Here is a 27,775-nt window from a genome sequence, read left to right on the forward strand (position 1 = left end):
TGGTTTGTCAATTTCAGCGAACCCAGTAACTATCTCCTCAGACTGGATTGGGCGGAGAGGACGAAATGGCTGACAGCCTAGACAGTCCGGTTTCTCTTGAAGACAGTCTCAAGTACATGATCGATGTCTACCAGCCTTTCCTTGTGCAGCATCTTGACTGTGTTGAGTTGCTGCCGTATATGCCTTTTCTGAGAGGTAATGGTGTACATGGCAAACGTAGAATTTGCGTGTCCTTATTAGGGATTTTCATTTGCTATATTGCAATATATTAACTACGTGTTTGACAGTGAGTGACGTCACTAATTGTACAAGTCAGTCTTGTTTTCTACATTGTAAGTCCCTAAACATACAGCCCGTGCCTAACGTCCAAGTAACTATCGTTGGGCTAAGATGTTCGTGACTCCCATATTTTAACACAGACATACGCCTGTCGTAGCGCTACGTATGGTCGCTTTGAGGAACGGGGCCCTGATAACAATAGCCTCGATCAAAATTAGGTTGCATAGACAGGGATTCTGTTTTCTTTTTAATACAATTTATAGTGTTACAATTTGCCGTTTTGTCATTGCATACTTGTATAGGAACATATTTTTTTGTGAATGAAAGTCTGTGGAGGTTTCAATTTAAACCACAAAGATTATCACAAAAAACTTAATATGTTCTCTACCCAATTAATATACCGGTTGCCAGAAAAATATTGCAATATGTATTGTTTGAAATGTGCATTGCATTATACCTGTATAGTTTGCAGTCCTACTCCTGATACTGAACACAGAAGTGAAGCACCACAATTTCTTTTCTTATCTCAGTAATGGTCTGGAGTCCAAACAGAGACTATCCATATTTGTAGCCAACAAAAATGGCAGAACTGTACCTAAAATTCAGAAGCATGAAGTTATAGTTCAGAAAGAATGTTTCTTATTGTTATGTTTCTTCGACTTCACATGTGACATCATGCTTTTTATCCTGTGTCTTTGGCAGCATCTGCAGCACGTATTCGGAAGCTGAAGAGAAGTGGTAAGCCAGTCGAATCAGCAGAATTGTTCTTCCAAAGTCTTAAAGAATCGGATGAAGGAGGTCGATACGCAGTCTTCAGGGATGCACTGAATGAAGCCGGTGAGTGTGTGCGTTGGGAGCATTTTTGAATAGAGTGTGGACACATATACTACTTCAAAGGAAGTTAAATGCCACCTGGGGCCCGTGTCACAAAGCTCTTGTATGCCTAAGATCTTGTAACTTTTCTCATGGCATTTGTATCCCGTAATGTTACAGTATAGGAGGTACTGATGCTACAAGGAAACTTAAGAGATCTGAAGAATACAAGAACTTTGTGAAATGGGCCCCTGGCTTGTTCATATTTCTATAACCATTATGTCATGGCATGAAATAATCATGTAGTCCTTTACTCCTTTTGAGTCATATACATTGTAAATAATTGTGCTAGATGTTGTACCGAAATATTACGAATTTCTCTATATGTTATTATATTATATATATATCTCTATTATATTATGTTTATTTTCAATTTCTCTCATCACATTCAGTTGTACCAATGAAGCATGCGAATAGATATATGCCTAATGACTGGTGTAGTTTTCCCAGAAACCTACAATGAATCTATCCATGAAATTTGTATTATGTTGTTTGTTAAATTTGTATTTTGGAGAAAGGATATAATGAATATGGACACACAAATTGTCAAAGCCCTCAAAAGTACTGAGAATGATATGAAATCCAAATTTTCACCCACTGGAAATATGGATTCTGAAGATTGGATATATTGTTTTGAAATTTTCTGTTAATGATATAACCCATCCTTTTTTCACTCTAAATCAAACATTTGACAAATAGACTTTCACAAAATAAATAATTTCAATAAACAGAGCATGTTTCAAGTATTATCGACATTGCTTCTGATAGGGGCATTGTGTTTATGTTATTTTCTCTAAACTACCAATATCGCTGCAATTGTGGGCTGTGTTTATTTACATTTGAGATGCAATTCCTTCAAATTTGCCATAATTCCTTCAATCACTTAGGGGGGCCTGTAAAGGGAGAAATCATTGTATTTCTTATTTTGTTTTTTTTGCAGATCAAGAAATTGTTAAAAGAGTTCTTGAAGGTGGCAGCATTGACGATTATCATGATGAAAATAGGAAACTTATTGAACTATTCTCTAAGCCTATTTCTGAGAGACTAGATCCAATTACAATGATACAACATCTCAAAGGGAAAGGAGTACTGTCAGAGAGAGATGAAAGTGAAATAAGAAATGTCCGTGAGCACTCTCGATTTGAGGCGGTGCTGATGTTGTTGCACTGTGTTTTTCAAAGGAAAATAGATTGGTATAATACATTTATGGAAGTGATGTATACATTGAACCCTGATCTTGTGAAAATGGTGGATCCTGAATTTGTAGAAAGTAAGTATGGGGAAACAACTCATCAGTGAGTGGGTTGTAGATTTTTCTTGGCGTAGAACACCAGAAATTGGCTTCACACTTTAACCAATTTTGGAATGTGAACCTGGATCTTTGGCGTGATGGTTGAATGCTTTACCCACTGAGCTACCCCTCTGCCCCAGTCATTTATCAATGGATCAACCCTAAATGTTGCTGCCACTGTTGCTTGTTATTAGTTTTGTGTTCAGTTAAATATTCAGGTGGAAGGTATCTAACTATATTACATAATTACAACAATGTGTGATACAGTCATTGCTTTTGGGAAATGGTTGCTGTGCACATTCAAACCTGAGTTGAAGGTATATAACTATATTACATAATTACAACAGTGTGTGATACAGTCATTACTTTTGGGAAATGGTTGCTGTGCACATTCAAACCTGAGTTGAAGGTATATAACTATATTACATAATTACAACAGTGTGTGATACAGTCATTACTTTTTGGGAAATGGTTGCTGTGCACATTCAAACCTGAGTTGAAGGTATATAACTATATTACATAATTACAACAGTGTGTGATACAGTCATTACTTTTGGGAAATGGTTGCTGTGCACATTCAAACCTGAGTTGAAGGTATATAACTATATTACATAATTACAACAATGTGTGATACAGTCATTACTTTTGGGAAATGGTTGCTGTGCACATTCAAACCTGAGTTGAAGGTATATAACTATAGTACATAATTACAACAGTGTGTGATACAGTCATTACTTTTGGGAAATGGTTGCTGTGCACATTCAAACCTGAGTTGAAGGTATATAACTATATTACATAATTACAACAGTGTGTGATACAGTCATTACTTTTGGGAAATGGTTGCTGTGCACATTCAAACCTGAGTTGAAGGTATATAACTATATTACATAATTACAACAGTGTGTGATACAGTCATTACTTTTGGGAAATGGTTGCTGTGCACATTCAAACCTGAGTTGAAGGTATATAACTATAGTACATAATTACAACAGTGTGTGATACAGTCATTACTTTTGGGAAATGGTTGCTGTGCACATTCAAACCTGAGTTGAAGGTATATAACTATATTACATAATTACAACAGTGTGTGATACAGTCATTACTTTTGGGAAATGGTTGCTGTGCACATTCAAACCTGAGTTGAAGGTATATAACTATATTACATAATTACAACAATGTGTGATACAGTCATTACTTTTGGGAAATGGTTGCTGTGCACATTCAAACCTGAGTTGAAGGTATATAACTATATTACATAATTACAACAGTGTGTGATACAGTCATTACTTTTGGGAAATGGTTGCTGTGCACATTCAAACCTGAGTTGAAGGTATATAACTATATTACATAATTACAACAGTGTGTGATACAGTCATTACTTTTGGGAAATGGTTGCTGTGCACATTCAAACCTGAGTTGAAGGTATATAACTATATTACATAATTACAACAGTGTGTGATACAGTCATTACTTTTGGGAAATGGTTGCTGTGCACATTCAAACCTGAGTTGAAGGTATATAACTATATTACATAATTACAACAGTGTGTGATACAGTCATTACTTTTGGGAAATGGTTGCTGTGCACATTCAAACCTGAGTTGAAGGTATATAACTATAGTACATAATTACAACAGTGTGTGATACAGTCATTACTTTTGGGAAATGGTTGCTGTGCACATTCAAACCTGAGTTGAAGGTATATAACTATAGTACATAATTACAACAGTGTGTGATACAGTCATTACTTTTGGGAAATGGTTGCTGTGCACATTCAAACCTGAGTTGAAGGTATATAACTATATTACATAATTACAACAGTGTGTGATACAGTCATTACTTTTGGGAAATGGTTGCTGTGCACATTCAAACCTGAGTTGAAGGTATATAACTATATTACATAATTACAACAATGTGTGATACAGTCATTACTTTTGGGAAATGGTTGCTGTGCACATTCAAACCTGAGTTGAAGGTATATAACTATAGTACATAATTACAACAGTGTGTGATACAGTCATTACTTTTGGGAAATGGTTGCTGTGCACATTCAAACCTGAGTTGAAGGTATATAACTATAGTACATAATTACAACAGTGTGTGATACAGTCATTACTTTTGGGAAATGGTTGCTGTGCACATTCAAACCTGAGTTGAAGGTATATAACTATAGTACATAATTACAACAGTGTGTGATACAGTCATTACTTTTGGGAAATGGTTGCTGTGCACATTCAAACCTGAGTTGAAGGTATATAACTATATTACATAATTACAACAGTGTGTGATACAGTCATTACTTTTGGGAAATGGTTGCTGTGCACATTCAAACCTGAGTTGAAGGTATCTAACTATATTACATAATTACAACAATGTGTGATACAGTCATTACTTTTGGGAAATGGTTGCTGTGCACATTCAAACCTGAGTTGAAGGTATATAACTATATTACATAATTACAACAGTGTGTGATACAGTCATTACTTTTGGGAAATGGTTGCTGTGCACATTCAAACCTGAGTTGAAGGTATATAACTATAGTACATAATTACAACAATGTGTGATACAGTCATTACTTTTGAGAAATGGTTGCTGTGCACATTCAAACCTGAGTTGAAGGTATATAACTATATTACATAATTACAACAATGTGTGATACAGTCATTACTTTTGGGAAATGGTTGCTGTGCACATTCAAACCTGAGTTGAAGGTATATAACTATATTACATAATTACAGCAATGTGTGATACAGTCATTACTTTTGGGAAATGGTTGCTGTGCACATTCAAACCTGAGTTGAAGGTATATAACTATATTACATAATTACAACAATGTGTGATACAGTCATTACTTTTGGGAAATGGTTGCTGTGCACATTCAAACCTGAGTTGAAGGTATATAACTATATTACATTAATTACAGCAATGTGTGATACAGTCATTACTTTTGGGAAATGGTTGCTGTGCACATTCAAACCTGAGTTGAAGGTATATAACTATATTACATAATTACAACAGTGTGTGATACAGTCATTACTTTTGGGAAATGGTTGCTGTGCACATTCAAACCTGAGTTGAAGGTATATAACTATATTACATAATTACAACAGTGTGTGATACAGTCATTACTTTTGGGAAATGGTTGCTGTGCACATTCAAACCTGAGTTGAAGGTATATAACTATATTACATAATTACAACAGTGTGTGATACAGTCATTACTTTTGGGAAATGGTTGCTGTGCACATTCAAACCTGAGTTGAAGGTATATAACTATATTACATAATTACAACAATGTGTGATACAGTCATTACTTTTGGGAAATGGTTGCTGTGCACATTCAAACCTGAGTTGAAGGTATATAACTATAGTACATAATTACAACAATGTGTGATACAGTCATTACTTTTGGGAAATGGTTGCTGTGCACATTCAAACCTGAGTTGAAGGTATATAACTATATTACATAATTACAACAATGTGTGATACAGTCATTACTTTTGGGAAATGGTTGCTGTGCACATTCAAACCTGAGTTGAAAAGTTAACAGTGTTGCTTCACCGGGAAGCCCATTTCTGGTGCACCATGCCATGATATTCCTGGTATATTTTAAAAAGTGGTGTGAAACTTAAACTCACTCACTCACTCACTCACTCACTCACTCACTCACTCACTCACTCACTGATGTAAAGTAACATTTTTAGAAATAGTTTATTGAATTTTTTAGCATATAATTTATTAGTGCCTTTTTATCCTAACAACCAACAGTCTAAATAAACTTAGCCCCAGTGTTATTCGTTACCCTTCTACACTGTGTCTAACAAAACCTAGTAGGAAGTTGCGTCAGGTAACTTTTGAGATTGACCAATCACAACACATCTTACCAAACTGCAAAAATGGACAATCGCACATACCTTTTACCCACCCAAAGGTTTGTACCGAAATGATTCCGAATGCTATTATCCCTGTGATCGCCTTCGGAGGATGCACATGGAACATGCCACAACAGTGAGTAAACAGTCACTGAAAATAACGTTTTTGGCAATATTAAAGGATGTCAGCTTGCTGAAGTGTTAGCTAATGGTAACCTTGCTGGAATACTAGCTAATGGTAACCTTGCTGGAATACTAGCTAATGGTAACCTTGCTGAAATACTAGCTAATGGTAACCTTGCTGGAATACTAGCTAATGGTAACCTTGCTGGAATACTAGCTAATGGTAACCTTGCTGAAATACTAGCTAATGGTAACCATGCTGGAATACTAGCTAATGGTAACCTTGCTGGAATACTAGCTAATGGTAACCTTGCTGGAATACTAGCTAATGGTAACCTTGCTGGAATACTAGCTAATGGTAACCTTGCTGGAATACTAGCTAATGGTAACCTTGCTGAAATACTAGCTAATGGTAACCTTGCTGGAATACTAGCTAATGGTAACCTTGCTGGAATACTAGCTAATGGTAACCTTGCTGGAATACTAGCTAATGGTAACCTTGCTGGAATACTAGCTAATGGTAACCTTGCAGGAATACTAGCTAATGGTAATCTTGCTGGAATACTAGCTAGTGGTAACCATGTCAACAGAAACCCAGAAGCATATATACTGCAGGTCAAATATCAGGGTTATATGCAGATTTTCATTTGTTGAGAGATTAGTGTCAGTGACCGGTGTATTTTGTAAGTCACACTGAACCCTAAACAGTAGCAGTTGTCAGATTGGTTAAATCAGTTTAGCTGTCTCTCTTTTGATTGGACAGTCATAGATCGCTCAAAGGTTACCTGACATGACCTCCTACTAGGTTTTGTTAGACCCAGTGTAGGAGTGTAACGAATAACACTGAGACTAAGTTTACTTAGACTGAACAACCCAGGAACATCAATACAATTGTCACTTAGTGGCAGTGATGGACTATTGCTTAAACATATTCACTTTAAAGTCTGACATTGATGACAAATGGTTGTGCATTTTCTGATTTACCAATAAAGAGCTCTTGGCACATCTGAGCAGCTCGGAGAAAGAGATAGAGTCTGATGATGACATGGACATGGGGACAATTGAGGAACCGCCCATGGAAGGTAAGATAAGTTGTGATAAGATGAGATAAGTTAATTCTTTTTTACCCTAGAGGGAATTTTGTGTACGTCAGAAGCATATGACATGACAAGACAGAAGGCACGATACAAACAGAAACAATAATATTTAAAACATCCAAAGCAATAGTACATATAGAGCCCCTAAAAGTTATACATAACACATTATGACCATAACTACAAGCCTAACACAAAAGATAACAGAATATTTAAGATTGGTTTAAAAGACAGGTCATTTAAAAAAGGTAGGATTAAAAACAGTTGAAATATTCCAAAATTACAAGAGCTATTTTCACTGCAGTTTTCACAATTCTATTCAGCTTATTCTTGTTCTAGATCAAAAACTGACCAGTTTCAATCTTGCATGAGTAATAGCCATGAAAAATAGCCAATTAAAAGAGCTGTAATGTGATTTAATTGAGATTTCTTTATGCCAGGGCGCAAGGGTAGCCCATTTGTCTGAAGCCAGTATGTATGTGGAGCCACTATGGTATTTCAAATGAAATGAAAACATATACACATGCACAAAAGTTAAGCACCACCCACTATTTTTGTGATCTGGTACTTTCGATACTCAGTGGTAACTATCATGACAATATCTATGACTGTCATTGACATCATTGGTTCAAGTATTTTTAGCAACTAAACGGGTGGTAACGCTGTCATGACTACCCATTTGCCTTGCAATGGCCCTGCATGACATGCCAGCATTTTTCATGCCCATCACCTGCCATCTCTCAGCGGTAGTTAACTTTCTCCTCACCATGACTGATTTTCTAACTCTAAAGTGAAAGGAGAATCTCACAACAGACTCGTGAAACCAAGTGTGTGAAACTTGATTTTCAAGATTCTGATGGTAGGGAAATGGAGTTGCACATGCAGAATGTTTTCCTTGTCCTATCTTGACAATCTTAGGTTCAAGAATCTATAGAAGGCTAATTCAGTCATAAACATTTATAGCTTGTATTTCTGATCTTCAGTGGTGAAATCAAATTAGTGGTGCATGTGCAACTTTTGTGCATGTATTTATCTTCTGGGCATCACTGTGATCACTAAAACATCTTGCAAATACAGTTATTTCAGACCCCGTCATAAGCATTCAACTTTGGCCATTGTTGATGGTGTTCCAGAATGGTATTTTTATTACTAAAAGTACTGGTACACTTGGATCATACACTTCCGTTTCCTCAAAAAAAAGTAAATCTTAAGACTGACATACTTATATAATGACCACATTCAGAGCACAGAAATATCATCCCTGTCCATACCATACTTTTACAAATATTGTGAAGAGGATAAGAAATGCAAATTTCCAAAACATGAAATATCTCATATGTAAACGTTAAACGAAAAGACAGAGTTGCATTTCTCTTCCTGTTCTGTATGCATCTTTCTTATATGAAAACAGTTGCAGTAGTTACAGGGCTGAGACGCACTGAATTGTAGCAGTTTGTCGTGATAATGAATCTCCTCCTGTAACATTACAGGAATCACTAGTGGTCCGAGAGAAGAGGCTTCTCCCAGTAATGTTTCAGGATTTTCTCATGGTCAGAAGAAAGAGGCTCTTTCTAGGCTAAAACATGACCATGACTATGCAGAATCAGCCGATCATAAATCAAGAATGTCCCATGCAGCAGACAGACAGTCATCTCACCATCGTCATGCCAACATTCTGTCATATGAGGAACATCAGTCACCATTGCCAGGAAACAGTTTTAAGGGGAATGCAAGGACATGCGATCTGATAGATTGTGTACACTGTGCATTGCGTAATGAAGAAGTGCAGACCTTAAGGGCGCAGTTGTCAGACATGCAGAATGAAATATCTGATTTGAAAAAGATTGTGAGTCAACTTCTACATCAACAGTATAGCCATGTCATAAATGAAGAAGAGGTTTCAATAAAAAATATTTTGTGATAAACTGTGTCTGTGTTTTGGCCAAATTGAACACTGTTTTGTAGTATTATCTTTGTACAACTGGAGAGCATAGCCAAACCACTGTGCATGGCCTTAACATGCAATAGAATATTAGGCTGCAAAAAGAAGAAAGTTTTCTCTGGTCTCCAAAGAAACATGATTTTTTCTTAATTCCCATCTAAAATGAAGCAGATGTTGTTATACAGAAACAAATGTAAATATTGGAGAGACAAATTTAATTGCTTCCATTCAGTCAGTATGTTGGTTGTCTTTGTGGGAAAACAGTAGACATTGTCACCTTCCTTATCACTTCTGTTTTCCACAAAAACAAAATGTGCTGGGAACAACCTGTATTTTCTAAGTCACAGTACTGTTCCTATGTCTGGCATAAGATAAAGTAAATACAGGAGACCTCACACGCTGAACGTCAACACTTCAATTTAAATGTAAGAAGAAAACCAACACCTTTTTATGGTCTGGCATGACAAAGAGACAACTTGTCACAAGCCAACTTGACACAAGTTGAGGGACACAATTCGTCCCAAGCCAAGCAACATGATTCATCACAAGGGACACAGTTCACCACAAGCTAGGGACACAATTCCTCACAAGCCAAGAGATACAATTTGCCAGAAGCCACTGTGTTAGGGGAACAACTCCTTAAAAGCCAAGTGATGCAATTCCTCACAAGCCTAGTGACACAATTCATCACAAAACAAAGCAACATAGTTCCTCACAAGCTGCATGACAATTCTTCACAAGTCAAGCAACACAATTCACCACAAGCCCAGTAGTACAAATCGTCACAAGCCAAGTGTCAGTTCATCACAAGCCAAGTGACACAATTCCTCACAAGTCAAGCGACACAATTCCTCACAAGCCAAGTGACAGTTCATCACAAGTCAAGCGACACAATTCCTCACAAGCCAAGTGACACAATTCCTCACAAGCCAAGTGACAGTTCATCACAAGTCAAGCGACACAATTCCTCACAAGTCAAGCGACACAATTCCCCACAAGCTGAGGGATACAATTCCACACAAGCCCCAGGACACAACTCTTCACAAGTCAAGCGACACAATTCCTCACAAGCCAAAGGGCACAGTTCCTCACAAGCCAAGGGACATAATTTCAAGCAAGCCCAGGGGCGTAATTCCTTAAAAGTTTTGGGATGTAACTTACCTCAAGTCCATGTACAGCTGCTTACAAGACAAGGGACAGATCTTGTCACAAACCCAATTTGTCAAAACCTTGAAACCATATTCAGCTGAAATCATATTCATCTTGCATCAAACAGAACACAGTATGTACAAATACTTGATTTACTTTACTGGGGCCCGTTTCACAAAACTCTCGTAAGCCTAAGGTCTCGTAAGTTTTCTCGTATCATTCCTGCTTCCTATGTTACAGTATAGGAGGTACGAATGCTACGAGAAAAGTTACGAGACCTTAGGCTTACGAGAGTTTTGTGAAACAGGGCCCTGTACAGCTTTATTCATCATAAGATTTCACTAATTTCATAGGTGAACAACTAAAGAGAGGGATACTTTACACAAGTATTTTACTCTGGCGAAGGTTTTAACAACCCATGTTGTAAGAGGCAACAGGATCTGGGCCCACTTGCCCAAATCAATCTTAGCGCTACGACTATCGACTGTGTTGAAGAATGGGAGTTACAATCATTGTAGCACTAAGATCGGTTTGTGCAAGTGAGCCCAGTTGTACAATGGCTCACTGACTTGGTTGATACATGTCATACTATCCAGATTGATTATACTGATGCTCATTATGTCAATCACTAGATTGTCTAGTCCAAACCAGCTCCATTGTTGGTAAACCGGATTCTTGCTGAATGTGACTTAGCAACGTAGAAACCAAACATGATTCTGTGGTACCAGGGATCTAGCTTTGGGATTGCCTTGAATAGTGTTCAATTTGCACACCAAAGACCAATATGTGAAGCCTTTGAGGTGTCCCTTTGCGATGTTGCTGACATATTGCTAAAGGAGTCATAAAGTCCAGCTCACTCACTGGTACCATGCAATACAATAATTTAGACTTAGAAACACAAGGTGAACAGGAAACGTAAGAAAGATTGCAAAATATTGACTTTTTGTCTATGAGCTTATAACAGTGAAATTTTAGCATATTGGATCGAGGGAAACATGATAATTTGAACTTATATCTTTGGAAAAAAAATGTAGTGAGTGGAATCCTACATGAGATATCATAAGGGGTATTTTGAATTTTTGCCTGATGTGGCCTCAGGTACAAAGCTGAGCATTCTAAGCCTTTTCAATGTGGCTCAAACACAGTTATGAAGAACATCATTAACACAATATCTAAGCTAAAATTAAAATTACATGTGTTTTTGGATACCCAGTAGATTCAAATCTAGAACTTATTTGACCTCCAACTATATTTACTTCTGTTTGCCGTATATATTACTGTAGATAAGCCAAATTTTGAGGATCCGTGAAAAACAGTAAAATCACTGGAGTCATCTTATCTGCAGGTTACACTTTCATCAAACATAATTTCAGGGGGTAAATGACATTTAATCACTTTATGTGAACGAACAATAGAAAGTGATTTTGTCAGTAAACATGTCAAATTTGCATTTGAACATCACTAGACAAGATTACATGTATTTACATCTTCAGTTTTAATTTGCTATTGCCTTTTTGACCATTTCATTCCTGTTACTGTGATTGATACCACTACCAAGCCACTGAAGATAAACAAGTCACTATTTTCAATATGGTGATACTTATTTGAAAGCATTTGTAATTACAAATTACAAAATACTTTTGTTAAGAAGTACCTTGAAACTTATTCACCTTATTTTTTAACCTTGTTCACTTTATTTTTAGGTGCCTGAATATAGGCAAGAAACTTGTTTGCAGGGCTAACAACACTGAGCTGCAGCTGGTCAAATGTTGGAACCAGCTAATCAAAACAAAAAAATTCTAATGCAGTGTATTCATTCACTTCATATCTACATGCGGCCAATATTTTTTCAGTTACAGGAGATGGCTGTTATTCAATTGACAACATGGGTGCCAATGGCCCAAGCATAGTCGACCCAATGATGGCTGACAACTGTGGAGAGGAGATACTGTCCCAGGCAGGGCTCAAAGAAGAGGAATTACATACTCGGAGGAAACTGTTTCCCTCTGATTCATCTAACTCCCTTCCACAGAACATCCCAGGTGAATTGCAGAATAACTTGAATGATGAACTGCAGAGTATGAAGTCAGTCAAGTCTATGACAGAGTTCAAGGATATTCCGACAGAAACGTCCTTGAACCTTCAAAGTGATGAGACTAGCATAAAGCTTATGGAGACCAGTCATGAAGACCTAACAGATGGTGAGTGCCCCATCATATGATCGTGAGAGGAAACTGAATACAAAACCCTTTGATCAAATGAAATGGAATTGATATCTCATTTTCAAGCAAAGTATTTCAGGTCAATTGAAATAAAGGAAAGAGTGAAGAGAAAGTATGTTAAGTAAATGAATAGTCATATTGTACTTAAATATCATTAAAGCCAAATATAAAAATGTATCAGTGTTTACCTAATTGTTTACTCAAGTCTGCAGCCATCATGTTGACTTTGTCAGAATGACTGATGGTTGTCGGTAGCAGGAAAAACAATGGTATCTGAAAGCTTACCAAATTATTCATACCACTTCAAAAAAATGGGTCAGCACCAGAATTCAAGAGTTGGTCGGACAATTGGAACCACAACATTTTTTTAAGGCCTCACCATCACTGTTGCGATAGTGAATAATATTTATTGCTTTGTATTGGGAGACAGGTCCTAATTAGCTCTGAAGCACATCCCTTGGTATATCAGGGTCTCTGCTTAACACATTCCACATCTTGTAGTGTTGAAAAATATCATTTCAGCTGTATATTGAGTTTGTGAAAACTGATGGATCCAGAAATAAACATGTGAAAAATAAATACCTTGTCCATTCATTGTAAAGTTACCTCCCTTACGCCTCTAAGCAACACCGTTTACTCCATTGAGGTAAGAGGCCAAACTGTCCATGAATGTGTATAGAAACGAGAGCCTGGATCTTGCAATTAAGCAGTTATTAGTTTTGATTTGATTGGTCAATGCAGTTTTCCTGCCCGTGATGGTGTGCAGTGGGATATAGAATCAGTGATGTGCAAATATGTGTCCAATGTAGAGAATGTACAGAAAAAATATGACCACATCCCCAGGACTGCACAACATTATCCACAACACATCAATGACTTTGCTAAGTGTTTGGTTGTTTCTTTCCGAGCAGTTGCTTGATTATCAATGATTCATTCTAGCTCCAAAGAAATTACCCAAACATACAGTTCTCACAATTGTTTCTCCCCAGGACCCTTGTATTGCCTGTAAGGACTTCTAAAACTAATAATTAGCTGTCAGCAACACCCTGAGGTTGAGGTAGAACCCAATAGATATCTTCACTAACACTGTCAGTGTCTTTAATCCTGTGTTCAGATATTTGCAGAGGAACATGTTTCATGGACAGGCAACTTCTTTATTTCAATAGATGCACCATTTCAGATCCTAACAATTTTTTCAAGCAAATGATGCAATAAAGAAGTTTTCTATCCGTAGAAAGTGTCCTCTTCATCATACCAGCTTCAATAAATAGAAGACTTAAACTTAAAGAAGACATATGTTTGGAGTCGTGCATTATTGTTCTGCTTCTAGGGGCAGGTGATACCAGCAACATAGATGACATGACTTCCATCAGTGCAGAGGAGCCCATTACCCCTGCCACACCACTCGTGCTCCGCCACTACCAGGAGGAACTAGCAGAAGCCGCCCTGAATGGCACCAACACCATCATCTGTGCTCCAACTGGGTCGGGGAAGACGTTTGTGGCAGCAAAGATAATGCATGTAATTATGTTGTCCTGGCCATGTTGTCTGCATACTTTTCACAATGAAGGATTTCTAGTATTTTTTCACATTGTCTTCATGAAAGGACTGGATGTTAGGAATTTATGTTTCTTTATGCTTTTCTGGCATTTTCACCCTTAATGCAAAACAAGCATGTGAGGAAACCTGGAAAACAATACAGAAACACTTTTGCTTTCTTCATACATTCCCTTATTTGTTTCCATGAGTATATAGGTAAAATTAAGAAATGTTATCTAGCCATAGAATAAAGAGTATTGGATACTCAAGGGATGTGTAACATTTGGTGTAATTGTGTTATGGATGATAAAAAGATTATTACATCTGAGGGTGTATATACAACTGATATTATATATCATGTATTAAGTGCTATTTGTATTGTCTTGGTGAGAGCCATTCTCACCCCACTGAGGTTACCCCTATCATATCTTCTAAGCAACCTGACCTGTAAAGGTCCCGGGGTAGAATAGGTCTTCAGCAACCCATACTTGACATGAAAGGAGACTATGCTTGTCGTAAGAGGCGACTAAAGGGATCAGGTGGTCAGGTTCGCTAACTTGGTTGACACATGTCATTGGTTCATAATTGCGCAGATTGATACTCATGTTGTTGATCACTGGTTTGTCTGGTCCAGACTCGATTATTTACAGACCGCTGCCATATAGGTGGAATATTGCTGAGTGCGGCGTAAAACTAAACTCATTCACTCACTCCTACACAACCTCTGTTCTAATATGGCCATGTTCCCAGTTCTTGTAATTTTCCCTAGCAGTCACAACTTGCAACATAAATTATCCCCCTTCTTTCTATTAATCCAATCACGTGTTACATAGACACTTTGGTCCAATATTGCTGCTGCCATGGGGTTAGTTGATCAAACTGCAAAGGATAGATTCAGTATTTCTTGTTTAACTGGAAAGCAAAAAGAGATGTTTTCGTTGATGGCTAGCTTCTCTGATCTGCCATTACATGACTGGGTTTTTGTCTACACGAAATATTTGCGCATCATGCTGGGGAATAGGTTGTACTTTTCCTGAAGTATATGGAAATTACCAAGGCTTACGAATGGACCCACTTTTGATACAACATCAGTGTTTGCTCAACTAGATCGGATTGAAACCAAATCCAGAACACTCGCACCATGAAAAGGCTGTATTAGCAGGAAGATATGACAGGAGTAACCTCTGTGGGAAGAGAATGGGTGAGAGCATGCAGTAATAATTTGCATGACTTCTGACATTTTTGGTAACTATTAAAAGATATGTACACAGAGATGCAGCTGCCTCTATACTGTGTAATTTGTATTGATATGTAAGATTTTTATATACATTGTTTAACCATTTCCTTTTTACCCCCTTTTAGAAAAGTATTTGAAAAACATGAAGACTGCAGCAGGAATGCCAGGGCAGGTTAAAAGTTGTTATTAACTTTTCAGGAGCATCTCAAGAAACCAGGGGTGAGGAAGATCATCTTTTTTGCCAACCAGGTGGCACTGGTTGATCAGCAGTACAAGGTGATAAAGGAACACCTGCCGCGAGATCTCCGTATTCAGCGACTGAGCAGTGATACCCAGGAGGCTCTCAGGGTTCCTCTTCGTGAACTTGTGAAAAGGTGGGTGAGGTGATCTAACAGCTCACTGTAGACTGAAGCCTTGCTGCAACATATGGATGGAGTTCTGTATGTGTAGCACCATGCACGCTTGCTGTCAAGGACTTGTAGAAAGGTAGATGACACATTTGTGATGGCTCTCTGATTGTAGCCTTGCAGCAACATATGGAAGTAGTTCTGTATATGTAGCACCAAACATTCTTGCCATGAACAACACGTGAAAACGATAACTTCTTTGAGAGGCATGTTTAGAAGTTGGTGAATCAGATAAGGACAAAACGTTATGGATGAGCAACTTCTTTAATTAGTTGGAGTGATGTTTCGATACAGCTTCTTGTATCGTTGTCAAGCAAGGTACTTCCTTCGCTTCAACTGATTAAAGAGTTGCTTATCTATAAAGTTTTGTCCTTATACGTCAAAAGGATCTTATGGCTTACTGTGAATTCAGTGTCCTCAAAGTGCAATGTCACCTTTTGGACTTTCAGATGATGTATTTTGTTGGTTCATACTCAGTTCTGAGTCATACTTACGTTTCATACTCTCAACACATTCATACTTATCATGTCTTATGACATGCCTGAATGTCTCTTGCAGTCATCAGTGGATTTTGTTTCATACGGATGCAGCAGCAAATATAGGTTTCCTCTGAAATCATGTATTTTTATTTGTGCAATTGGGTTATGAAACTCCCACGATTTTCAGCCAGACAACAGGGCTGGTTAGATGTAAAACTTGGCAGCCCTGACCAAATCTTACCTGCTTACAAGAAATACTAATTTACTTAGTATAATGAATTAAAATTGGTAAAATATTGAAAAAAAATAGTACCAATGCCAGAAAAGAATTAAATGGGTTTTTTTCAGATTTAGTCATTTATTGTGGTGGATTAATAATTTTTATAACCTGAAATATAATGAATATCTTCCTATACATGTCTAAAGTTTAACCAACTGTTGGACAGGTGAATATGAGCATATGGCAGTCTGTGTTGAAAATTACCCATACCAGTTGGTTGGGCAGGCAGGTATTTTGAACACTGGTGTAATTAGGTAAATGTATAAGGAAGTGAAGCAGCTGGTTATAGCTCACAGTCACAGAGATGATTCATGTTACAGAAACCTCCCACAATGTTTTTTTATTTTTGTTTTTATTTTACTTATTTACATTTATTTTATTATTCTTCCTTTTCTCATTTTCTCTCCCTGGTCATGTACACACAAAGTGTCAACATCGATCAGCAAATGTGCTTTCTCCAGGAATAAAATATATACAAAAGAAATAAATTTTGGAGACTGATTTCCTTTTTATTTCCAGGAATGACATATTGTTCATGACACCTCAGATCCTGGTAGACGCCCTTAGACTGAAAGGCACTGGCATCTCCAGCCTGTGTGAGTTCACCATGTTGGTGTTTGATGAGTGTCATCACACCAACTCTAGACATCCCTTCAACAGAATAATGTTCAGCTATATGGATCTTAAACTGGATGAGTCCATTGAAGATTACAGGAGGCAGCTGCCTCAGGTATGTTCAGAGACTCATGCTGTTGTGAGTGAGTGAGTGGGGTTTGTTTTACTCTGCTTTGACCAATATTCTGGCAATATCATGACAGCGGAAATGAACTTAACACATTGTACCCATGTGGGGAATAGAACCTCAATCTTGGACAGCATGACGAGTGAACACTTAAATCCCACCACACTGGATACTGATGTGAATACTTGTATTGAGTTGTTACTTTATTCACCTGCTGTTACATACCATGTCTTATCACCCATGACATTAATGCACTCTCTGGCATGTGTGAATGAGTGAGTTTAGTTTTACACCATACTCTGCAATATTCCAGCTCTATGGTGGTGGTCTGTAAATAATCCAGTGAGTGAGTGAGTTTTATGCCGCACTCAGCAATATTCCAGCTGTATGGCAGTGGCCTGCTTACCATTAACTTTGTAATGATGGTCTGATAGGAATTCCAGGGGGGGTTATTCTTGAATGTATTTGCATCATCTTTCATTTATGCATGCTGCCATGCAGTCAGAGCTCAGTGGGGTTATAGCATTCACTCGTCAGACTGAAGACCCAGGTTTTGTTCCCTGCATGAGTACAATGTGTGAAGCCCATTTCTGAAGTCCTTGCAGTTTTATTGCTGTACTATTGCTAAAAGAGGCTAAAAAACATACTCACTTTGGTTATGTTTTTGGTTTTGTTATTTTTAGTTATTGTTGTACTTCATAGGGATGGGATTAAAGATGGCCCAGATACATCATTTACCGCATTTCACCTTGCAGAGTTGCCTCCCTTGTGTATACTAGAATCCTTTGTTTGTGTTTGAAACCCAGATAGAAGTGATGATATACATTTATCACTTTGACCAATCTTCACCTGTGAAAAGAGATCATGACAAGTAATGTTTAGAGCAACTTGTGATTTTTGTGATTTTCTGCATTTGTAGAAGCTGAACTAGTCATGCGTTAATCTTAATTTGCATCTGTATGGGTCAGATTGTGGGCCTGACAGCATCTGTGGGTGTGGGGAAGGCCAAGAATATCCCAGGGGCAATGGAACACATTCAGAAACTGTGCGCTAACCTGGATGCCTTTGGCGGAGTATCAACAGTGAGACAACATGAAGAGGACTTGGCAAAGCATGCTCGGACAGTTGGAGTCGGTCAGAGTCTCCTTGATTTGTTGATTAGTCAGAATTTACTGCTAAAGCATGTTTATTATTATCATCATCATCATCATCATCATCATCATCATCATCAGGAGTAAATCAGTTTGCTACTCATGCTGAAGACCTGGGTTCAATTCTCCACATGGGCACAATGTGTGAAGCCCATTTCTGGTGTCTGCCGCCCCAATATTGCTAGAAAAGCAGCATAAAACCCAGCTCCCTCATCATCATCATGATCATCATCATGGCAGTGTAGTAACCTAGTGGTTAAAACGTTTGCTCATTAAGTGGAAGATCTGAGTCAATGATCCCCACCCCTCATATTTTTAGCATGTCTTTTTCTATTTTTATGTACAAAATTGCTGACCCCCTAGTATATGTGACCCACCTTCCCAGAACAAAATGGGTGACCTCCCCTTAAGATCATCCAAGGCATAAATTATGAACTGCCCCTTACCATTATATCACAAGGACCATTATTGACCTATTTGGCAATGTTTCAGATGTTGTGAAGACCTTGAAACGGAAAGAGGACAAGTTTAGACAAGTGATAGCTAACAACCTGATGGAGGTCATCGAGAAAATGATTGTCCAGCATGACAGTGAGAGTCATTTAAATCTTATTTTGACAGATTTTGGCTTGCTCAGGCATGTTTTACTCACCATGACATAGATTCTATTTCAAATATTCAAATAATACCACACTTGATTATTTACAGACTGCTGCCATATGGCTGGAACAACAAAGAAAGAAATCAAATAATGAGCTTAGATGAGTGAGTGAGTTTAGTTTTACACCGCACTCGGCAATGTTCCAGCTATATGGCAGCAGTCTGTAAATAATCAAGTGTGGTATTATTTGAATATTTTGGAGGGTATGAGGAAATGGTCAATTGGTGACAATAGGATCAAGGTGAGATACATTTCCAAGAGTTTTTAATGTGTTGTTCCATGTTTGCATTGGTGTAAAACACCACTGTGCAGCTTTCAGTTGGATATCAGGTGCTATAGAATTGCATTAATATTAACTTTAATTACGAACTTTTCAGAGGTCAGTCTAGTGCAGGAGCGACCCCAACTGTTATTGTCCCTGAAGCCGCCAGTGGAGCGGGGTGGGGACCAGTACACTATCTGGGTGAGCACCCTCAAGAGGGAGGTGGCCAACATTGATGATCAGAATGTCCGCAGATTCTTCTTTTCATGTCGGAGAATGTTGGAGGTATACAATTTCTTTTAACAGTTTTGACTCTTTTACGAAATACTGAAATGCACAAAAATCTGCAGTTGATTAGAGGCTTACAAATAAAGCACCTTGAGGCCAGACCAATTTTATTCTTGTTTTAGAGATCTGCCAGTCATATTTTTTTAAGAATAAGGAAAACAAATTATTTTCCCTGCTCAAAAAATAAAATCCTTATGTGGCTATTGGCCAAAAATGTAAACTTACAAAAAATGTTTCTTAATTATTTTTCTTTTTTGCCCCATACTTCACAAATTGCCATAGACAAAATACATTTAATATTTAGAAGCAATATTACTTTGACTGGTGATTTAAAAAACAAAAAAAATTTTTCTGAGGATAAACTTCTGTAAATCAAGAAATAAAATTGGTCTGGCCTAATACACAATTCAAATGGGTGTGGTGAGGTAGTCTAGTGGTTGAGGCATTTGCTTGTCACACCATAAACTCTAGTTTCATTCCCAGAATGGACACAATGGGTCAAGCCTATTTGTGGTGTCTCCATGATATTGCTCGAATTTTACTAAAAGAGGCCATTAACTCACTCACTCACGTAGCTGTTAAGAATGTAGCTTTTAGGCTGGCTATTCGGCACCAGACTATGCTGTGTAGTCATTATACTTTTGATTTTCACAGATAACTGACCTGTTTGAATTTAGTGTCAGTTTAGAGTGACCACACATAAATGCAATATCACTGTGGGGGACACCAGATATGGGCTTCACACATTGTACCATGTCAAGAATCTAACCCAGGTCTCGGTGTGGCGAGGATGATATGCCCATATGAATCTTATTAATGCTGAATGCTGCTGTTGACCTGTGAAGTGAGTGAGTATGGTTTTACATCTGAAATGGGCTTCACACATTATACTCATATGAGGAATCAAACCCTGGACTTCATTGTGATGAGCAAATACCTTACTCACTACCCTACAACTCCTTTACCACACATCACATCCAAGCAGGGTAAAAGGGAATCTAAATGTAAGAAGCACCCTAAATTTTCGAAGCTCTCTTTGCGCTAAGACAGTCATATGTGCCATACATTAACATTAACTTACGACTGTCTTCGCATTAAGAGAGCTTCCAAAATCTGGATTGGATGCTTCATGACCTTCAGCCTCAAACGACCAGTGAAGATCTGGGTTAGAACTGATCTTCAGTTACCCATGCTTGTCATAAGTGGGGGTAATGGGAACAGGTGGTCAGACAGGCTGACATGCTTGGCTCCTGTCTTCATATCCCAGTAGCGTAAATTTATGATCATGCTGTTGATCACTGGATTTTCTGCTCCAGACTAGATTATTTACAGACCATACGCCATATAGCTGTTGCAGCATTAAACAACAAACCAAATCATAGTGTAATGCCCAGATGAACCTTAAAAACAATAAGTAGTCTGCTGTTGATCCATGTAGGGAGTGAGTATGGTTTTACATCAATTTTAGCAATATTCCAGTAATATCACAGTGGGGGAAATGGGCTTCACACATTGTACCCATGTTGGAATTAAACCCAGGTGTTCGGTGTGACATGCAAACACTTCAACTACTAGGCTCCCCCATAGTTCCTATTGACTCATGTAGCCCATATTGATAATGTGTTTCATCTTCAGTTGTACAACAAAGCACTGGCCATCAATGAGGACTGCCGGACACTGGATGCACTCACTTATCTGGAGAATGAGATAGAGGCTCTCTACTCATCTAGTATGGTAATGGATGACACTGACCACATGCTGAAAGAGCTATTTGAAAGTAAGCAAGTACCTTGGTAAATTATTTGGCCTTTGTTTTTACTCATTTGGCTGTTTCATTTATATCAGTAAAGCAGGACTGCATTTTGTTAATTTTAGACGAGTAACAATGACAGCATAAGAAAAGTTAATGATGTTATGTAATTTCATTTCTCTTACCTCCCCGTTTTTGTAGGTGCATATGTGAGTGGATGCACATGACATGAATGGATGGGCAAGAGCGAGGGAGGTACTAATTAAAGGATAGATAGAAGGAGGGGTGGGTGGATGGGTAGATGCAAAGATAGGGTAACTGGATGGTTGGATGCATAGAGTGAGGGAGGGACTAAAGGAGGGATAGATAGAGGAAGGGGTGGGTGGATGGGTAGATGCAAAGGTAGGGTAACTGGGTGGGTGGATGCATAGAGTGAGGGAGGGACTAAAGGAGGGATAGATAGAGGAAGGGGTGGGTGGATGTATTTGAGTGGACGGATGAGTTGGTGGATGGGTAGATGCAAATGTAGGGTAAATGAGTGGGTGGGTGGATAGAGTGAGGGAGGCACTAAAGGAGGGATAGATAGAGGAAGGGGTGGGTGGATGGGTAGATGCAAAGGTAGGGTAACTGGGTGGGTGGATGCATAGAGTGAGGGAGGGACTAAAGGAGGGATAGATAGAGGAAGGGGTGGGTGGATGTATTTGAGTGGATGGATGGGTTGGTGGATGGGTAGATGCAAATGTAGGGTAACTGGGTGGGTGGATGGATAGAGAGAAGGAGGGACTAAAGGAAGGATGGATAGAGGGAGGGATGGGTGCATGGATGGATGGGTGGGTGGATGGATAGATGTAAAGGTGGGATGGACTGGTGAGTGAATGGAGAGAGTAGTGGGAGGGTAGATGGATAGATAGGAGAGAGAGGAAGGGATGATTTAATTGTTAATGTATATTTGTATGTATTTTTTGTATATATTTACATCCATGCACATACCACATGCCAGTGCACACAACTTCACTTGTTAGAAAAAGAGACAGGCCTGCCAGTCCTATTTTTACAAAAAGAAACAAAGAAACCATGGTAAGAAAAACATTATATGGGTAAAATGAGTGCTGGTGTTCCTGCTTCCAGAACTGAAGCCTGTTCTCCTCGACGCTGCTCGGAGTCCTGAATGTGTCAACCCAAAGCTGACATCACTGCGCGGGATGATAATGAATGCATTTGAAACCCAGCAGGACTCTCGTTGTATGGTGTTTGTGAAGACACGAGACTTGGCAATGGCCCTGAAGCGCTGGATGGAGGATGACCAGTACCTCTCATACCTCAAGCCAGGCATGTTCACTGGACAGAGTGCTTCTGCTGACAAGGGAGGTAAGTATGTTCAATATGTTCAGTAAAACTGCTGTGATAAAATGTCTCAGTACTTTCTTACTATCCCATTTGTCCCTTGATATCTCCATCCTTCATTGATATCCTCATTCTTCCTCCATATTCCTATCACCGTTGAAGGTCCAGGGTAGAATAGACCTTCTGCAACCCATGCTTGTCATAAAAGGCAACTATGTTTGTCATAAGAGGTGACTAACAGGATCGGGAGGTCGCTGACTTGGTTCACACATGTCATCGATTCCCAACTGTGCAGATCGATGCTTCATGCTGTTGATCACAGGATTGTCTGGTCCAGACTCGATTATTTACAGACTGCCGCCGTAAATAGCTGGAATATTGCTGAGCGTGGCATAAAACTAAACTCACTCACTCAGTCCATATTCCTATTCTCCCTTGATATCCTCATTCTTTCCCCATATTCCCATCCTTCCTTGAATTCTCCTTCCTTCCTTGGATAATGGATATGATTATTCTACCTGGAAATGACAATATTGTCTTGATATGACAATTCTATCTGGATATGGCAATTCTACCTATATACAATGATTGTACCTGGATATGCTGATTCTACCTGGATATGATCATTCTACCTAGATATAATGACTCTGCCATGATATGATCCTAATCGGAAGTAATGAATATGAACTTTCTTATTTTCATGAAGGTGATGAAGGAGTAAGCAAATCCTTTCTAACATTGCCTTCCTCATAACAAAAGCTGACATTCATAAATGCTTTCCCTTGTGTTCATCACTTAACAGTGGCTTTCACAGACTTGATTCATGTTTACAGGTATGACGAGGAATGAGCAGGTAGATTCTGCAGAGCTCTTCAGGAAAGGAAATCACAAAATTATTGTTGCCACGTCTGTGGCAGAGGAAGGCATGGACTTCAGCAAGTGCAACTTAGTCATCCGATATGAATATGTCACCAATGAAATTGCCATGGTACAAGCTCGAGGTATGTCACCATGAGATTGTCCTGGTACAAACTTAAGGCGTGTCACCAATAAGATCACTGTGGTACAAGCTCATAATATGTCACCAGTGGGATTGCCCTGATACAAGTTCGAGGTATGTCATCAGTGAGATTGCAGTGGTAAAAGCTTAAGGTATGTCACCAATGAGATTGCCCTGGTACAAGCTAGAGGTATGTCACCAATGAGATTGCCCTGGTACAAGCTATTGGTATGTCACAATGAGATTGCCCTGGTACAAACTAGAGGTATGTCACCATGCCCTGGTAATATGTAGTTCAGTCACAGATGGGTGACCTGCACTGATGGGTTTCATAAACTTGCAAACTCACCAGTTTATCATGTGTATCAGATCTTTTGTTGAAAGTAATCTGCTATTTAGTCCTTGGATCTTGTTTGATATGTTTTGAAAGGTGAATGTCATATCATGAGTATAATTATTTTCCACTATGATAACATTTTGATGTCATTCAGTTAAATGTTTCAGGCAGAGCAAGAGCAGAAGACAGCAAGTTTGTCGTTTTTACCAGCAATCAGCAAGGGGCTGCTGAGAAAGAGGAACTGAACCTCATCCGGGAGATGATGATGAACGAAGCCCTGGTGCGTCTGCAGGCCTCCATAGCAGAAGACCCTCGCCGCTTCCGTTCTGAGATCCTCAAGCTCCAGAAAGAGGCAAAATCTGCTCGGGAGCATGAGGCAATTAATCGCAAAGGTCGTTACCTCAGTGATGACGAATTTGAAATACGATGTCAGAAATGTAACCAGTTGGCCTGTTTTTCTACTGACATCCGCACAATCAGGGAGACCAGCCATGTTATCATTGATGCTGACTTTGGTTCCAAGGTCACTGTCAAACCCCACCCAAAGCCCTGTAAAATGGGGTTGGAAATGAAGAAGCACAGTAAAATCTTTTGCAAGAAATGTGGATTGGATTGGGGAATTGGTGTAATTTACAAAAATGCAGATTTCCCTGTTATCAAGATTGAAAGTTTCGTTGCCATAGATACAATGGGTCGAAAAGACTCCCCAAGGAAATGGAAAAATGCTCCTTTTGAGGTGCCTGAGATATCCCATGATGAAATGACCAACTACAAATCTTTCATGGCTTAGAATGGGAGGGGGTAGCCAAGTGGTTAGACAGTACACTTATCACTGATGAAGTCATGATTCCATTCCCTTCATAGGTACAATAAATCTCGGCAATTTTTTATACCTCCGATTGGACTATTGACACAATTTAAATTGTTACTCGCACTGAAAATGTTTAATTTGGAAGGTTAGGCTCATTGAGAAGTGTTCATTTGACAAAAACCAATGTTTCACCCCTATGTAGGCAGTGTTGTAAACCCCTCAGAATTTCAGCCAGACAATTAATCTGGCAACTCTCAAAAGTTGCCAGACCGATTGGAATGTTGCCAGTCCAGAATTTTCTGGATAAAGAAAAATAATAAGAAGGTGAATAAGAGAAGGGAAACTGGTTAATGTTTTCAAATCAAGGCTTTAGTTCTTATACTCAAAGCCAGATTCGTCCAAGACCATCGAGCATGCAACTTTTTAATACTGCCCATCTGGTCACAAAACAGACTGTCCTGGACAGTCAGCAGGCAGGTGTTTGCAGTGCTGAAATTATTACTCGCCTGTTGAAGATACTGCAGTGTAATATTTTTACAGCAATATTACACTAGTGTAATACCACATCACGTATGACGTCAAAATGGTTCAAAGTTGTGATGTCACAATGTTAATATTGCTGTCACAATTTTACTAGACCTTGCTTGAGTTGTGGAAGGCTGAGAGTCCTCACTCTGTAGGCAATTTCACGGCAGTTTCTGTCAATTTATGTTGGCGAGTAATAAACAGAATACTAAACTCGCTTCTGTGAAATATCATTTTTATTGAACTTGTTAAAGATTTAGTATCAAACTCACTTTCACTTGTTTGATACCAAATCAATTTAACTCGTTTAATAAAAGTGGTATTACATGGAAGGCCGTTAAGTATCCTCTATATCTATAACTCTCTCAGACTCTTTAAGTCGTAACACACTTTTAGATCACGAAAGACAACAGCCTGATAAACATGTCCTTCATGCAACAGCGTAATGATGAAAGCTTTGTCTACATATAAATTTCAGACTTGTGAATTGTGGGCTGGTAACTTTCAGGCATAGCTAACCTGACTGACTAGCAAAATCATTTACTTTTCGTTTTGCTGAGTACTTTCAATAGTGCATCCTGACAATAATGTTAATGTCATCAATGGGCTGAGGATGTTTACAGTAAATCAAAAGTTGTATCTGCCCATGAAGATTTGGAAGAGAACTGGTCTCCAGCTACCCATTGTTAGACGAATGGATCAGGTGGTCAGGTTCGTTCACTTAGTTGATACATGTCATTGTATCCCAGATGTGTAGATTGATGACCATGAAGCTGATCACTGGATTGTCTGGACCAGGCTTGATTATTTACAGACTACTGACATATAACTGAAATATTGACAGTGACATTGAAAAATACCCCCCAAAATACGTATATAATTAAAAATAGTTGGGTCAGTTATTGACCCAACAGGACAAAATGGACAAATAAAGCTGAGGGTTGTACATCAGGTGACCTCTCTCTTCCTAACTGTGGAACCTCAGCACTACTAATAATGTCATGTTGTGTAATAAGTGTCATTTGTATGTTTGTATTCAAAGTGAACATAAATGGCTTGTACTGTCAATGGCAGATTTGTCTTTAATTATTTAAAGACTGTTTTACCAATGACAAGAAGCATTACTGAGAGCAACACTTACATGAAGCAGGCAAATGACTGGAAGTGATGCTATTATAGAATGAATAAACCCAACAGAATACAATGTGCACAACTCATTATGATCAGAACAGGTACCCCCTGAAAAATAGTTGGACGAAAGTGCAACCCATTGATAATCCAACCCCCTTCTAAGGGCTGCTATTTTTGGTTCTCCATCTTCAGGTAATCTACGATAACATATGGTAATATGCTACCTGGTTGTCAATAGTAAAGGGTCTAATTTGTAATTAATTCATAATAGACCACTGATCACTTCATGTACAGTTCAAACTGCAGCCATATTTATATGGGAAGTACGAGGTTGCCCTTAGAAACTCACTGAAAAATAGCCCATAATGTTCTTTTGTAGAAGTTGTGACCACATGCATTTGAGCTTTTTGCTTTAAAACTGCGATACACATGTAGTGACAGAGGCTTTTTATTATACTGTACACATATATGTGCAATTTTTCAATTACTACTGCATTAATAAATTACTAGAGAGTTACTAATATTTTTACCTTACATGACTAATTAATTGTTAAAGTGTATGAAAAGATATTTAAATTTGAATGTTCTCTTTGTGGTTTCTTGACTGTGCTATATAATTGTAATTATATTTGTAAAGTCTTCGTAAATCTTTGTTGTTAAGTATGACTGTGATACTGTTTACACATTTGCTAACTTTTGATTTCATTAAATGGAACATTTATTGAGTTTGTGACATATTTGTTCTGAAAATAAAAAATGCTTCAATTAGTTCTTCCTTGTTGCTTGTATTTACATCTTCTGCTCCAGAACATTGCCATGCTGAGTTCCTCGGGAAAATAATAGATTTAAACCACCAGTTCTTTCCACATAGGGAAACTAATATGTTTAAACCACCAGTCCTTGACTACCTTGGGAAACTAATACCTCTAAACCACCAGCCTTACTACATGTCTAACTAATATGTTTAAACCACCAGTCTCTAACTACT

At 38.4% G+C, this 27,775-nt stretch overlaps 1 protein-coding gene across 1 annotated transcript; it reads left to right on the forward strand.

Moving 5' to 3' along the window:
- Positions 1-27,553, forward strand: LOC137265797 (antiviral innate immune response receptor RIG-I-like). The gene is made up of 15 exons (XM_067801257.1): positions 1-195; positions 982-1,116; positions 2,093-2,422; positions 7,429-7,518; positions 12,475-12,822; positions 14,174-14,364; positions 15,818-15,993; positions 17,305-17,515; positions 18,496-18,661; positions 19,171-19,269; positions 19,717-19,886; positions 21,525-21,666; positions 22,768-23,007; positions 23,817-23,984; positions 24,488-27,553. The coding sequence occupies exons 1-15, from the start codon at positions 66-68 to the stop codon at positions 25,108-25,110; spliced, it is 3,219 nt and encodes a 1,072-aa protein (XP_067657358.1). The 5' UTR covers positions 1-65; the 3' UTR covers positions 25,111-27,553.
- Positions 27,554-27,775: the final 222 nt, after the last annotated feature.

This window comes from Haliotis asinina, chromosome 15, assembly GCF_037392515.1.
Source record: "Haliotis asinina isolate JCU_RB_2024 chromosome 15, JCU_Hal_asi_v2, whole genome shotgun sequence".
Classification (NCBI taxonomy): domain Eukaryota; kingdom Metazoa; phylum Mollusca; class Gastropoda; order Lepetellida; family Haliotidae; genus Haliotis; species Haliotis asinina.

Bases quoted from the DNA above. Each gene is read 5' to 3' on its own strand.
- LOC137265797 (XM_067801257.1), top strand. From the start codon at position 66: ATGGCTGACAGCCTAGACAGTCCGGTTTCTCTTGAAGACAGTCTCAAG. The intron at 196-981 runs GTAATGGTGTAC...TGTCTTTGGCAG, and splicing joins GTATATGCCTTTTCTGAGAG to CATCTGCAGCACGTATTCGG. The intron at 12,823-14,173 runs GTGAGTGCCCCA...TTCTGCTTCTAG, and splicing joins TCATGAAGACCTAACAGATG to GGGCAGGTGATACCAGCAAC.